This window comes from Apis dorsata, unplaced genomic scaffold (assembly GCF_000469605.1).
Source record: "Apis dorsata unplaced genomic scaffold, Apis dorsata 1.3 scaffold_86, whole genome shotgun sequence".
In the NCBI taxonomy this organism is placed as follows: Eukaryota; Metazoa; Arthropoda; class Insecta; order Hymenoptera; family Apidae; genus Apis; species Apis dorsata.
In genome coordinates, this window is record NW_006263384.1 from 296,829 (window position 1) to 313,826 (window position 16,998).

Here is a 16,998-nt window from a genome sequence, read left to right on the forward strand (position 1 = left end):
GGACTTTTTCAAACCACTAATCTAACTTAAAATAAACTCAGATATGCTAAATCAAACAAAAGGTCGAATATGCAATATATTCGAAGTAAACTTAGATATAATCCAAACTCTAACCAAAAACTAATCTAAATTAAATATAATCAATATTCATCTACATCTATATTTTGGATGTATCACAGAGTACGAAAATTATTGGACAAATGAATCAGATATAAATCATAGACTTTGTAAATCCAACTCGTAAAACCAAATCTAACTATTTAGCTATCTGTTGCAAATATTAATTAGTTATTATTAATGAGTCTATCCATATATATCGAAAATATAATTCAATCAATTTTCAATTAAATTTCATGGTCAAATTTCAAACCATGTGCAAATGTGAGTATAATATCAATATATATATGAACAACATTCTTGAATTCATTCTTTTGACATATACAAAATCCAATCGATATTTATACTAATCTCACTATTAAATATTATATAAAGTGGAATACTTAATGACAATAAATTGCAATAATTTTTGTACAATAATTTTTGTAAAGAATTAGTTTGTTATTTATAATTCTCTTAATTTTGAAAGAGTTAAAAAACTTCGTCCAATTATGAAACCACCTGTATATGTTGACAATCTAATGTATGTATACTACTTAATAATGTAAGTAGATAAGTATTACTATAATGTGCTGGCACGATAAGGATTTGTTTTATAGGCGTGCAGCCAACTAGGTCGAACAGTTCAACTTTAACTTACCATCCAATACCGAAGACTTTCTGGCTCGACAACCCTAATCTTGTTTGTTTGAAAACATGATTTTTAATCCTGATTGAAAAACAAGTTCCATTGATAAATTTCAACGAATAGAGAGATGTATATTGCATGTATAATTCTTCACGTTTCGTTCAATTAACATCGTTAATGGAATTTAATGATTTTTACATTACAATGTCGATGTATGAATAATAATATTATTTTAAAATATTGTTATCGAAAGAAATTTCGATTTTATTTTATCATTAAATGAAATTTCTTTGAATGACACATCTCATTTATTCAATGTATTAATCCTTATTTCAAATTAATCATTTTTAATGATTTTAAACATTGAATATTCGTATTATTTCGTAAATAAGTTTTATTCTTCTAAGTTTTGTGCGACTTATTTACATTTCTAGGTATTGCAATGACTTTTTATCACAGAAGATAATAAACTTCCTCCTCACCAAGTTTCCTTTTCTCAATCAATCTATATACTGAGGAAAAATGGTTTTTCCCTTTACGATTTTCATTCATTGTTTATTGTGTGTATTCTCTCTGTTTCCTCTTAATTAACGAAACAAAACTGTAAATATTATCATATTTCATTGATAAAAAAAAAAAAGTAAATTATGTGACTTTTGATAGATAAGTATACAAATATTTATGACGAAATTTCCATATATTCCATTCAATATTTTAATATTTCTATTTCCAAAAATTTACTTCACATCATCAATAATCATATTTGTATAGATTAAAAAATTCATTAAAGAAAGAAAAAAAAACATACACTCAACATATCTCTTATAAATTAAGTTTTTCTTTTTCATCCTATTAAATTTCAAAGATTCCTATCTTTTTTTTTTTTTTGATTCATAAACTATATATCAAAAAAAAAAAAAAAAAAGGCTTTTCTTTATTTTATTAAGGGGAAAAAAAAAAAAAAATTTAAATTTTTTTTTTTTTTTCCCCTTAATAAAATAAAGAAAAGCCTTTTTTTTTTTTTTTTTTAAAAAAAAATAAAAAAAAAAAAAAAAAAAAAAAAAAAAAGAAAATCATAAAATGCAAACATAGAAAACATACAATCTTAATCATTTCTTTCACTGATTCAGCAACACGAAGAGTAGAAATTGCGATGTATTTTATTTAAAAACTCTCTGAAAAATCATCATTATCGTAACGCTTTCTATAAACAAATGACGTGTTTTCCGTAGAATGGATATCAAACAAACAAAACATATCTCACTGTGGTAATAAGAAAGCAAGTTCTTTCAATTCTATCGTGAGGCATACACTCGATTAATTGGAATCGATAAAAAATAATTGGAAAAAATGAAGTTGTTTCTTCTTAAAAGTTAAGAAGGTTGTGAAAATAAAATGCGTTGCATTTATTCAGTACATACAGAATGTCAATCATTAATGTATCATCACTCGCGTTGTTTGATTTGCATATACGACTTGTGTGGATATAAGCTTGTTCGAATTGCGTAATAATAATTTGATACGATGTTAAGATGTTAACATTTTACGACTATATTTCTTACATTGTGATTGAAAATTTCAATGTATTACAAAATGAAATATAATCATTTGAAATATATTATGAGATGAAAAACTGATGTGCTTTATCGTTGAACATTTTTCAACATGATATAATAATAGAATTCTATTAATTTATTTTTAATTAATTAATGTTAGTAATGTAATTCCGGAAGGTTAAATCTAATCGTCAAAACATGAACTATTATTAAATTCCTATTATTAAACAAGATTATATACATCCTATAGAATATACATATAATTATATAGAATTATATACATCTTATAGAAAAATCCTATTATAGAAAAATCATAATTAAGAAGAATCAAGAATCAATGAACTTATATCGTACATTTAATCGTATAAATTATTTGTCACGGATTTTCATAAATTTTTATTTTATTAAAAAGATATGGGAACTTCTTAAAATATCTTCGTCTTCTCGTTGAACGTGAATGATAATTTTAACAAATAAAAACGATTTATAAACTGATTTTCATTTATGACTTTTTTATAAGAAAATAGTTTGGAATTTCATTTTGCTCTGTAAAAACTAAAACTTATAACTCCTTGTTATAAAATTGTTAATTAAAATATAGATAAATTTAATTGTTAGTTAAGTTGTTGAAGATATTGCACAAAAAATAAATCTATTTCTCGTATCTATTTTTAAAACCGTGACAAATAGAAAGAAGAAACAAAATGCGTATATATCATTTCCTATATTTATTCATCATGCATATACGTATAATCATCACTTTTGGCATCAGGTATATAAATCTAATTAAAAAGGAAGCTACTATCTTCTTTTAATCCATTTTAATTATTAAAGAAATTTTTTATTATTATTTTACTCGTATAAAAATAATTTATCATTTCTCTTCCTCAACTGATGATGCTCTCAAATATTTAAGCAATAATACATATTCATAAAAATACCCACAATTAATTAAATTAATTAAACGATATTATAATATTTATACATCCTCTTGAATTAAAATTCCTGTTTAACCTGTAAAACCAAAATTACACAAAATAAAAAAAATTATCTATCAATATTTAATTTTTTTCACGATACAAAATTTTCTTTCCTTTTAACAAGAATTCGAATTATATCCTGATAATAAAAAAAATTAGAATATAATATATGCTCAAATTTGGTCGAAATTTGTTATCTCTAGAATTTTTGTAATTCGAAAATCTTCTTAAAAATATTTTAACACGTTCTTACATTCAATTTTTAATTATATCCACCGATTGAAATTACCTATTCTTGAAACGAATCGTCGTATCTCGAATTGTCGAAGTAAAATTTAACTTCGCTGTTTCCCTCGAGTCTCAAGGACTTCTGCCACGAAAGCGTATAAAAAAGGACGAAGGGCCATCAAGAAGGTCGATAAGGCGGACGATGAATCTTCTTTGGAGAAGATGATGAACGAAGACTTTTCGTCCGGGGTGGAGAACGACCCGGAACGACCCCACCAGTAACCAATGAGAGAGGCAGAGGCCTCGCTATCTAGAATCACTTGCTGGCCGATAGAGCTCGTCTTCGTATATAGTTGCAGTTGAAAAGCTAAGATCAGCCAGAAGCGCACTCGAGGTGGCACGAATAAGAGCTGCAGTCTAATATAAACTAGTCAAGGTGTTCGAGATCGGTGCAACGAGATCGAGACTCCAACATTTTCTTCTCGATCCTCATCGTCGCGTTGAAACGATCGTGAGTATAGTCTTACGGAAATTAAAAATTTATTCTCCTCGTGCTTTATTATCTTTGTTTTTTTTTTTTTTGAATCGAGTTCATTCGCAATCAACTTAGGAACTGTTCCCGCGTTTTCGTATTCGTACGCTTTTCTTTTTGTAAAAAAAATCTTCCCTGCAGCGAATCGAAATTAAAACGAACTAGAGGAACGCGTTTCGTTTATCGCTGTGTTATCGCGCTGTCTTTTATGATAAGTGTTACGTGAGATTACAAGACGTTGATCTTTTTAAAGCACGTTCGATGTTTCTTTTTAACGTTTGTTAAAAATTGAAAGAAACGATCGTATATATATTCGTGTGGTTTACATTGCATTTCTGAGATGTATCTATGTAATCCTCACGGATTGTGGCTCGCTTATTCTTATTTTTATACTGTTTTTAATTTCTCAGTTGCTATATAGTATGTTGACTTGACGAACGTGAATTGATTATGAAACGTGTCATTGATTATGGAAAATCTAATAAATTTATTTAGTTATAATTTAATCCTTTTTATTCAAGTGTATTATGAGACATTATAAAAAAAGATATTCTTAATTCGATGCAAACATTTAATTTGACAAAATGATTGTTTTTGAAATAAGAATTAGTGAAAATATATTAGACAATTTAAACGTGGCAATGAGAATGCGAATATAAATTTTGCACTAGTCGTAGGGCGACCTAGATTCTATTATAGCTATTTTTAAAAGATACTGCAATGGCGACCATTGATAATAAAATATCTATTATTTTTCATAATTATGTTTAATCTGAAAATCATTAAGAGTACAATTAAAATGATTCTAAATTAATAACTCTTTTTTTTTTTACAATCATTTCTATAATTTACCTATGTCTAATAATTAGTACAATTATTTTATATATATATATTAAAACGGAATTATTTTCAACAAAAAAACTTTATAATGTCACCTAAAGTAAAGATTAATATCAATTTAGTATCAAATCAATCATGAATAATAGATATTTTAGTATCAAATGAAATTCAATATCTTAGAAGACATATCTCTTCCGATTAAATCATAATATTTGAATCATTAGAACAAAAATTGATAACAATAATTTTCCATCAGTTTTTTCTTCTATTATTTTTCTCTTGTTATCACAAGTCATTCAAAATATCATTTTTCTTTTTCAATTACAATACATTTTTGTAATATTCTTTATAATTGTTTCTTTCTTTTCCCTTATCGATTTGGAAAATTGAACTTTTATACCAATTTTGAAATATCTGTTTATTTTCATATTTTCCCGCTAAAAATATTTCCCTCTTTATCGAACGAGCAATATGATGTTCAGCTCTATGCTGCAAATAATAGATGACGCATTCGTGGCATTCTCTTTTCTAGTCGCTGTTGTATATGTAGATTATGTTTTGTTATATAATAAGATAATTTTTTAAAAACAAAAAAAAAAATAGACTAAAAATAGAATTTCTATATGAATTTAAATCTAATGATAAGAAATAATAATAAAAAATATTTAAAAATTCTTACTAGAATATTTTAAGAAACTTATTTCAATGTTATTATTAGTAAAGTGTATTTTAATGATATATATTTAATGGTGATTTCTTGTTTACTTATTGTTAAATGTGATAAAAATGCAAATGCAAATTAAAATAATACAAAGATAATAATAATTTCATTTATCTTATAATAACATTGATAGATAACATCAAATCAAAATAGTAAAGATATTGATATTAAAATTATCAGTTATATCAGCAATAATAATAATAATAATATAAATAACAAAATTATTAATATTATTGATCTTTAACTTTGAATGATATATTGAATTGAATATAAAAATAGTAAATCTAATACTGTAGTATTTTTAAATAATAATTTATTGAATTTTAATTTATATATTTTTTCTGATCTAAAAATTATTATGTTAATAATAAAAATATCGTAAAATAATTTTACGATATTTAGTTTATTCTGTAAAATAAATGATAATCTTTTAAATAACGAAGTTTAAACTGTCCCGATTACTAAAAATAACATGATTGAAAATAAAGTATGTACGACGAATATTTATACACGTACATCATACTCGTTACGAAATAATTAAACAGAAAATACGTAATTATTTGCTTCCTCTTAAATGAAAAAAATTTTCGATGAATTTATGATTATGTTTAAAAAACTCCTTTTTTTTTTTTACTTTTTTTTGAAAATTTTGATGCAGAATTTTATTAATAATTTAATTTTATTTATATAATAAATAATACTTAACAAAATATTTTATCTTTTTTTATTTTTATTTAGGAATTATTAAAATTTTTATAATAATTGTGCTAATTTTTTCAATCCTGAAATTATTTTTAGAATTTATCTAAAAATATTTATTTAAATTTCTATAATGCTTTAAATGATATAAAGAAATAATATACTTAAGTTAAAAATTTTCATCATATCATAAAATATAAAAAATTTTACTTTATTTTTATCAAGTTCACAAATAATTTTCAATTATTCATTTGAATTAATTAGATTTTTTCATTTTTTTTCTAAATATCTTTAATTATGTATACATACTATTACATATCAAGAAGTGTAGTTTACTGTTTTATTATCGAATACTTCTTTCCAATTCGTGATTATTTATTTTTACATGGAAATTTTTAGAACGATTTCCTTAATTAGTGAGTCATGTTAAATAATACATCGCAATATTTAAATACATGATAAAATTTAATTTCCGAGTATATTCAATTCTAAATTTAGACACGATGATTATTTATTAATTATTTCCTTTTATTTTATTTATTTAGGATGATGTTTGTTCATTAATTCATTTTTACATATAAAAAAGAATTGAATTGAATAAAAGTTAGGATTAAAAGGATTATGATAGTATAGTTCACGTTGTAGTTGATGAGCAATAATAAAATTACTGGAATTATTTGTAAAATTTGTCACGTATCTCCTGTAGAGAAATAGTGTCTTATGACATAACAATTTTTTCGATTGACTAATCGTGATTATTCATTGAAGTTTTTTTTAAACTTGATCTAAAAATTCTTCGTTGTGACATTGTCGTAATCATATGACCTTGTGGTTACACGTAATACACTTTACAATGTATAACATTGATAAAAGAAACTTTTCCAATACTTGTTAAATACTGTCATTTGTTTAAACTATTTGATTGACTCATCGTCTTCACCTGACTTTTTATCTGCTTTGATCTTTACAAAAATTTTGTCAATTTTCATTTTTAATTTCAATAAATTCCAATAAATTCAACAAAGAAAATATTGGATCAATTACAAGTAAAAGTAAAATTATGATTAACAAAAATATTCGACTATTAGCAAAATAAAATTGAATTTCTTGAATATGTGATGATGAAAGAATTCGAAACTCCAAGAGTGCTCTATGATCTTTGAACTTAATTTCAAAATGCCAATTATAAATTTCGATTAATAATTAACTCAAAATTTTATCAAATTAATGAGGTTGTAAAAATCAAAAATTAAATAAATAATATTTAGAGATTAAGATGATCGATTTATTATTTTAAGATATTATTTTTCTGTAAAAAAAAAAAAAAATTCAATACAAAAGAAATCCTATTCTGTAAAGGTAGAAAGAAACGGTAAAGATGCCGCATGCCGGCCGGTCGAACGAGCACGTGATATACGCGTGACGGATAACCATTCTGTACGATCTTCCTACAGAGCCTGGTCTCATTTCCCCCACTCAAGGGGAGGGGGGAAAACTATTGCTGGTTTTACCGTTCCCTTTCCTATCGTTCGGTTTTTATTCGCTTTCATGACAATGTGGAAGTGTGAGCAGGATAGATAGAGTAATCATGTTCGTTTTCATTTAAATTATGTATTCTTTCTGGATTGCATGATATTGTTCGCTCAAAAAACAAAATATCTTTAATTTATCATTTTATGATTACATCTTATATGATCACTATTGAAGAAATTCGCAAAAACTCGAATAAAATATTGTGAAATGCGTACTCTACGAAAATATTCTTTTATTTGTGAAAAGTAGAAATTAGATTTTTTATTATATAATTTAGTTACAACTGATATAACTTTTATAATTTTTATTTATGTGAAAAGAAACTGGAATATAAGAAATTCGTAACTTTACTGAATGTTAGTTTGTTATGTTATGTATTTTTTTTTTTTTTTTTGTTAATGCAATGAAATAAAATTTATATTGTAGAGAATGTGGAAATTTTTATTTTGAACAATAGATAGAGATATTTTAGAAATTTTGAATTATTTATTAAATATGAAAAAAAATTTATGAAATTGAAATCAATAATCATTAACTTTCCCTAAATTGTTTTAACACATTAGAAATAAATTTAATTAATCTAAACAACGTTTGAAATTCTTAAAGATTTAATACTTAAATTGAGTGACAACTATCATTATCATCAACAACAATAACAATAAACAAATTACAAATCGCAATATATCGCAAGTAGTGATGGATTTGAACCGGATCAAATCACATGAAACAATTCATATTTTTTGAGTTACGTAAAATCTCAACTTATAATTAATAATTTTTTAACAAATTTCGAAAGATTAAATTCGTGTAATATATAAAACTGAATTGATTAGTGAATTGATGAATTTTTCATTTTCGAAAAATCTAACTTACATTAATCTTTTTCAAATGTATATGATAATTTTAATATTATGCTAATATAATTGCATAATTTCTTTTCCAATCTATTCAAACCTATAACATATAACAATATATTTGAAATTTTGAAACTTCAATCTTAATGTCATCATTAATACAATTCTATTTCAAGTTTGTATGCAATTTATTATTATTAAAAAAACGAAAAAACATAAGTCATTGTCTCTAGAGTATCATCGTTTTATTGTTGGTATTCATGGGCGCAGACATTGTGCGGTTCTATAGGGGCAAGCGCATGCGCTCTCCAGAAGACTGTTTTGGAGGGGAAAGAGAGGAGTGTTCCATAGGGAGAGTCGAATTCGGATAGCCGATCGTACAGGAAGTATTTTAATCCAGTTTACGGTTGTTCGTTTGCTTTTTTCGAAATTGACTCTAATCGTTAATTATCAATTAATTTTTAATCAATTAATTATTTATCAATTTTCTTGACTTTTCAATCGGTCTATCTTTTCAAATTAGTTATAAATAGTGACTGTAAATTCTCGAATTTTCGCGTCCGAAAAGCATTATCGATCCTACAGAGAAAGACTAGTTCCGCCGTTACTTTAGAATCTTAAAAAGTTGAGGCTATTGGCCCAGGGCTCCAGCAGCCCAACTATTCAATATTCGAGTGAAAAAATGGGCGTGGATGTGTTCACCTTTCTGTATGAAAACTTGCGAGTCGAACGTTTCAAGAAATCGTATTTAGGTAAGCAAGCCACCATTGGCGTAGACATTGTACTGAATAATTGAGAGCAATAAGTGGGGGAAATTGAGAACTTACAAGTCATGTTTATATGACAAAGTCTACCATTTTTGAATTTAATTCTGTAATATTATGTAATTTTAAAAATATTTAATGAGTGTTATATATACGTATATAACCTTTACATACAGCCAAATATATATATCTGTATCAATAAACTTTTCTTATATGCATACAATACGTTTGATAGTTTTGTATAATTAATTAATACTATTAATAGTATTGTAATATATCAAAACAAAGAATTATTAAAACAAAAATTATCAAAAATTATTAAAATTATAGGGAATGATATCTTCAATATTTTCTGCAATTATTATTCTTGTTAATATACTGAATAAATACATCAATATAATATATTTTTCTCAGTTCAATAATAACATGCAGAAATCAAATATTTAAAAATAATGTATATTTTATATATTTATAAATAACTGATTTACATTGTAAATATTGACAAAAAACAACAATATCAATAACATTTAAGTTGAATTATTTTTTATCATTTTAAAATATCATTCGATGCAATCATTAACATTTTAAATAAAAGAAAAAAAAACATTTTGCATGAATGAAAAATACGATTATGACTAATAAAACATAGTATCTGCACTTTTTCTAAATCAATACCCTGGCATTGAGCATTTGATGAAAAAGTCTTAACGTCAAAGCTATACAAAAGGTCGAAAATTTTAATATAATATTAAAAACATTGAAGTTGTTAATAAAAAATGTTTTTGATATTGAATGTCAAATATTACCATTATATCATTTATCGACAATATTTTGATAATATTTGATATTTTAAACATGAAATTGAACTTTTTGCAAAATTAAATAATCTCAGAATTAAAATAATTAACCTTAACATAAATTTTCAATTTTTCCAAAAAATATCATTGAGAAGTACAGAAAAATTTAAATAAAATTATTTCGAAATAATATTTTTATGTTATTGAATTTTTTCTAAATTAAAATTCAAAAAACAAAAGTTAATTTGATTTTCTCTAATGGCAAAAATTTTCTTATTATCTTGAAACATATTAAAGAAGTGGAAAATTTCATATCGATAAGAGAAGTCACATAATCCGTATAGCTTTGCATTTTTTCAATGAACGATCTTGATAGCACTGTAATTTTCCTACAATTATTATATGTAGTTTATTATATATAATATTAGGTGTAAGATATACAAAATTTAAATGAAGAATAAGCATAAGATTTTTACATTAAATATCAGCAATGAAAAAATTCGATGTATCAAATTTTCATATTTTTTTAATATTTTTGCAATTTTTTACTTTATTAATTTTATTCTTTTATAATTTTAAAAATAGTATAACATATATATGATAATTTACTGTCATATATATAAATTTGATTATGGTTATATCAATATTTGTTTAAATATTGATATAACAATCGTTAATCTAAACATAGTGAATCTTTAATTTTTCTAATTTGAAGATTTGCTTACTATTGGATTATTTGGATTACATAATTTTTTGAAAAATATTTAAACTTCTTAACACGTGAACTGATATAATTCGTGTTAAACCCATTACTAATATTTCAAAATGTTATATTCGATCAAATATTGAAAACTTTCATTAAAAGAAAATAATAAAAATTAATTACACTGATTAAATATATTTTTCAAATTAATATAATAATAAGTAAATGTATAATAAACTAATTCATGGCACAATTTATTTATTATTATATTTTATCATATCTTTTTATCTAAACTCACCTTTTTTTAAAATATTTTTAATTAGAAATATTTTTAAAATTAAAGTTATAATTACAATTAAATGAAATTTAAATTAATTAATTTCCATAACTTAAATAACAAGTTTTTTTTCGAATATATATTATAAGTAGTATTTGATTCTGTATTACATGTATTACATGTGACGAAGAAAAGTATATATTTTAATATCAAATTTCATTCATAAATCTCGCTTTAAAAGTTATTAAATAAAATAATAAGTCTTTACTAATAATTTCATAAATTTGTCCATCTTCTTAATTAAATTATTATCGTATCCTTTGTACAAAGGATTCAATTGATCAAGTTAGTGATAACCATAGTTAAGTTCCAATTGACTTAACACCCTCTTATTTATAACTGTGCCCATTAGATGCATTGAGCTAGTGACACAATTCTCATTCTTAATTTGAGTTACTTGAGAAAATGAATAACATTTCATTGTGTATATATATATATCATTTATATTCTAAATCTAAGTATCGAAGAGTTTTGGAAAATGAAAATACGTAGATCTAACTATAGTTTTTTAGTATATTACGATTTCAATCAATATACTATAGTTGAAATCACAAAAACACGAACAATTATTATATCTTATGATAACATCGGATTTTACAAAACCAAAAGTGCTATTCAATGCTTGTATGACTTGACAAAAAGTTGTCGATAAAAAAATTTATTCATTTTTAAAAAATGTAAACTTTTGAAATACTTATCCTCTAAATTTTGATTCTTTGAGTCATGCTATTATTAAACGAATAGCTTTATTCTTACGTTATATTTCTCTGACATAGAAAATTACATTCGTATCAAAGAACAGAACAGTCAAGATATTGATTAAAATTATTTATCGGTTCTAATGGTCACACAACATCGATTTAGTAATGGCGTTTGCGCATTTCTCTACTCCCATTTTGTTCCTTCGTGTAAATATCAGTACTGCGCAGGACGGAAATACCATAGTGAAAGCAGTGGAAAAGTACTGGGATTCTTGGAGGGTGCTATAAATTTGTATTACAATACAACAAGAGGGTATGCTTACAAATAGAAAGGGTCTTTCGACAAAAGGTATATAATCTAAAATTTTCGGAGTTTGTTCATCCCTAAGCTCCCTATTGAATAATCTTTGAATTCGTACGTTACATCTGACATATATATAGAGTATATTGAAAATCGTGGTACAACTGAGCAAGGGATGATTTTACGTGTAAAAATAAATCGAAAAAGAGAATGAATTTTTTTCGTTTCAAGTTTTCGTTTAAATTAAATTCAAAAATTGTTTAAGTGAAAGTGACGGATTTCTAATTACATATGAGTGAATTATTTATAGTATGTGAAAATGTGAAAATGGTAAAATGTAGAATAAAATATTTTTTTTCATTCAAATATTAATTTCCAAAAAATTTGAAAATTTCTTGATTATGTAATTTTTTCTTAAACAATAATATAAAATATTATTGTATAATTTTTAATTATTCTCATATGTAGAATAATCTCTTATCATCATATAATTCATTCGAGAATTATAAAAATCCATAATTTGAATGCTACAAATAATAATCCTATTTCTAATTTAAATAATTTCTTTTTAACAAAATTATATATTTTAAAAAGTAAGAATAATCAAAATATTTCTAATAAAACATTATATAAACATTGTATTATTTTATAATATATGAATATATTTATTACTAGTTATGAATTAATAAGATAATCTAATCGCAATGAATAATAATTAATAAACAATTTTCAAGCAGATCAAGCAGATCTTCTCATACGTAAACTTCTAAAAAAATTTATTATACGTTTAAGTAATAAAAATATTTCCAACTAAATTAAAACCACATTGACAAATATAATTTATTATAATTATTTATTATTTCATTTCCCTCGAAAATCAATAAATAATTACATTTTCAAATTATCCGATCATAATGCGTCATCTAAGTTTAATTTTAAAGCAATTAATACAATAACCACGTGCAAACCTGTTCCAATTTCATCGAAGCAAAGTAATATCGATCATCTATGTTCTCGGTTAATAGATACAAAAATTATTCGTGAATATTAAAAAAGAGAAAAATTTAAGAAATAATTAGCATTTTTCTGGAAAATATATGAAATACGCATTTCTAAATCCTTCCGTTTAATAAACAGAAAATCATACGACGAAGAATCGGCAGCGATAACCTGGAACACGCTTAGGGAGCTGACATGCAGCGGGGAACGAGGGGTGGGGGGCCGGGACGAGCACGTGCTCACCGAGTGATAGAAGTTTTTTTCTTCGACCGAATAAGGTGACCCTATCCTGATAGTGGGGTCCCACGAACGAAGCGAGCAAGTACGCGAGTAAGCGCGTAGAATGCGAGGAATCGTTGCCGCTAGTAAAACAAAGATGGAAAATTCGTTCTACAACGTAAGATAGCATAAGTGGGAAAGGGATAGGGATTGCGATTGAGCGAGATGGGAATACAGACAGGTGGGGGAAAGCTCAAGTGTAAAAGTGGTGGGGAGTTACCTTGTGCGCAGTGCATAAGAGAGACACAGAGATATGCAACTGAATAAATGAAAAGAGACACTATATGGGAAGTATATGGAATATTGTGTATGTGCAAAAGTGAGTGAGAGCAAAAGAGAGAAAAAGAGAGAGAGAGAGAGAGAGAGAAATGTGCATTTGATCGAAAAACTGAGAGAGATACACCGGTTATGTATATTGTCAGAGAATAGAAGATATATTTCGTGAAAGCTGATAAAGTAAAGAGAGATATATAGTTGAAAAAGAAATATGCGGGATGCCAGAGAAGGTGAGAGTGAGACAGCCAAAGTGCATGGAACGCAGTATGAGAAAAGCAAAAAAGAAGCATGAGCTGAAAGTATATGGAAGTATAAACGTGTGTAGTTAAGCAGTTATACAACATATAAAATAATCTCACATTATTACGCACCAAACGAAATATCATTTTATATAATAATTCGTACGAGAAGGATGTATCAATATAATAATAAATGTACGTGCAATCTTTTTATTAATGTGTATACAGCTGCAACGCATATATACGCATACATACGCTTGAGAAGAAACGCTGACTTTATCAATAAGGATAAGAAACGTTCTGTGAAGAAAAAAAAAGAAAGAACAAAACACCCTGTAAATATATAGATATATATATAATGTGTATAAAACATTCAAGTGAGATACATAGACCGTAACTTTCGAAGAAACGAGCTCCAGAAAATACATTGCAAGAGCGTCAGAAACAACTGAGGATCGTTCGTTCGTGTTAAGCGCGAGCGATAAAGATAGAATATTACGAGAATGTGTAGGAGCTTCGGTAAATAAGCGTGCGCAAGAGAGGGGGTTGAATAGAAAAGAGAGAGAGAATAGAGAGAATTCTGTAGTCCGTAAACGCGGTGCTCGTGTTCAGTCGTCTTCAGTCCAACTTGGATACGCTCTTCGGCTCGTCCTCAGCAGCCAGTTTTCATAAGCGTATTCGCGAAATACTTTTTCCACTTCGCCGTGAGTTGCCAAAGGTGAATGCACCTGTACAAGCAGCTTCAAACGAGTATCTATTCCGACTAACGAGTTCATTAACGAAACCGGTCTAATTTATTTGAAATTCTATCGGAAGGAAAATCTTCTCCTTCTATCTGACCAATCGTCTCAACTCGTGTGCGCGTCGAAATTAGTAGAAAGATTCGTATTGGATGTGTCGATAAAACGGAAATATCGTATCTAACCGCGAACATTGCTATTCCGCTTTTGCGTGCTGAGAATGTTTCTTATTGCACCAGTGGACAATAATCGCTGGGCCTATACGATGCACGGATTGGAGAAGCCTATGGATCACGTGTCTGGTAATGTGTCTGCTAACTATATTTTAAATATTTGCTCATAATCAATGACTTTTATTATCTGGTATCTTGATGTGCACGTAAGATTTTCATGATTTTTATTATAGAAGCAAACAAAGATTTTTTATATGCAAAATTTAAATATTCGTGCATATTTTTTTAATTCTTTAAATAAAATTTGTCTAAAATAAATTTGGACTTATTCTTTGTTGATATTTTTCTGGTTAAAATTTAATTATTGCGATTCTTTCTAAGTTTAAACATCATTGTTAAAAAAAAAAAAAAGATAATTATATTATTGTAAGGCGCGAATAGTAAGAGTAATATCTAGAGATTTAATTTTATTTTATCCTCATGTTTTATTAGAATGTTCAGTTCCGTTAATTTAGTTGGCCTACAAAATAACAGACGCATGACACGAAAGAAAATAATATTTTCAATATTTCAATAAAAGCATACGTACTTAAAATATTTATTTCTTATGATAAGTATCGTTTTGTAAATTCTTGTTCGCAAACTAATACAACTTTTCTAACTTTTATTAAAATAATGACAGTAATTTGCAATAAAATATGTATTTTATCTCGATTATATTTACATTTTAAATGAACTTTGTGAAAGTTAGAAAATAGAAAATTCGAGATATTTAATATTATATTGCAGGTATTATACTTTATTATTATTTATTATTCTTAGATTTTATATTGATTTTTTTATGATTTCTATACTCGAAGTATTTTCTCTAGTACAGTATCTTGTTACTATTATGAAATATAGAATGTAGCTACTTATCTCTCAGAGTATTGTACTCGTTCACCTCGTACTACTGCACTGGTAGATATATGATATACCGCTTGAATATATAAATTTAATATTTAATAATTTAATATTAATAATTAATTTATTTTTTATTCAAAGTACAGAGATTAAAAGGAAAATAATAGTTTTCAATTCTAAAAAAGAAATTTTAATTATGTAGTAATCTCAAAAAATATTATTTTTAATTTTTATCGTAAAACTTTTTTATTCGAGTATGTTTATATCTAAATAGCAAGACAGACAAGTTAAAGACAATATTACGAAAGTAAATATTGAGACACACGTCCTGGGAATTCGACCGGTAATTTCCAGAATCCAAACGAATTATTCTATATAACGTGTGTTTAAATTCTCACATCATACAGTGGAAAAAATTGCTAAATTAAATATTAAGTCAACTTTATGAAATCTACGGAATCAACAATTAAGATTGAAAGAAAGTTGACCAAGATTTTCATAGCAAAAAATTGAATTGGAGCTGATTACTAACAATTTGTTGTCTTTCTTGATCTATTGTTTCTCTTGCTTGTGCAAACATTACAAATGATTTAAATTATTCATATATTTGTATAAAAATACATAAGCTAAACTAAATTTGAAACTTCCATTGAAATTTCCAAATAAAAAAAAAAAAAAAAAAAAAAAAAAAAGAAGAAAAGAGAAAAAAAAATGTTGAGTAAAAACAAACAATAATATTGATTTTTCGTATCTGAAATGTTATCTAGGTCAAGATACTATTTTTTAAAACACTTAGTCATTTATCAATATCTCGATTGCACTTATATTTATATGTATATGGTTATATAAATAACATACATATAAATAATATAAAAATTTTTAATTTTTAAAAAAAATATCAATAACGAAATTGTATCGTATAATGCAAAATATTCTAAGATTATATTTAAATGTATAATAATGAATATATGTATATACAGTAATTAGAAAGTGAATTTTCATGTTGCCCTTGTTAGAAAAAAAAATATTTTAAAAGTAAAATATTTTGTCGTATTTTATCACTGTACATTATTGATTAAAAAATGTGGTAAAAAAAAA

General features: G+C 25.4%; 1 protein-coding gene across 9 annotated transcripts in view; it reads left to right on the forward strand.

The window, feature by feature from the left end:
* Positions 1 to 3,850: 3,850 nt before the first annotated feature.
* The window catches only part of LOC102674728 (peroxidase-like), a 30,292-nt gene continuing 17,144 nt past the window's right edge, over positions 3,851 to 16,998 (forward strand). For 2 of the 9 annotated variants that reach the window (XM_031508441.1, XM_031508442.1), the window contains exon 1: positions 3,851 to 4,020. Coding sequence is in view for 7 of the 9 variants with exons in the window: in XM_006611282.2 (XP_006611345.1) it covers positions 15,045 to 15,126 (82 nt within the window). In the remaining 2 variants the exon portion in view is untranslated. Of the gene's footprint in view, positions 4,021 to 9,030; positions 9,441 to 12,290; positions 12,340 to 14,041; positions 14,076 to 14,484; positions 15,127 to 16,998 lie in introns of those variants that run through there. The other 7 variants (XM_006611284.2, XM_031508439.1, XM_006611283.2 and 4 more) reach the window with 6 other exon arrangements.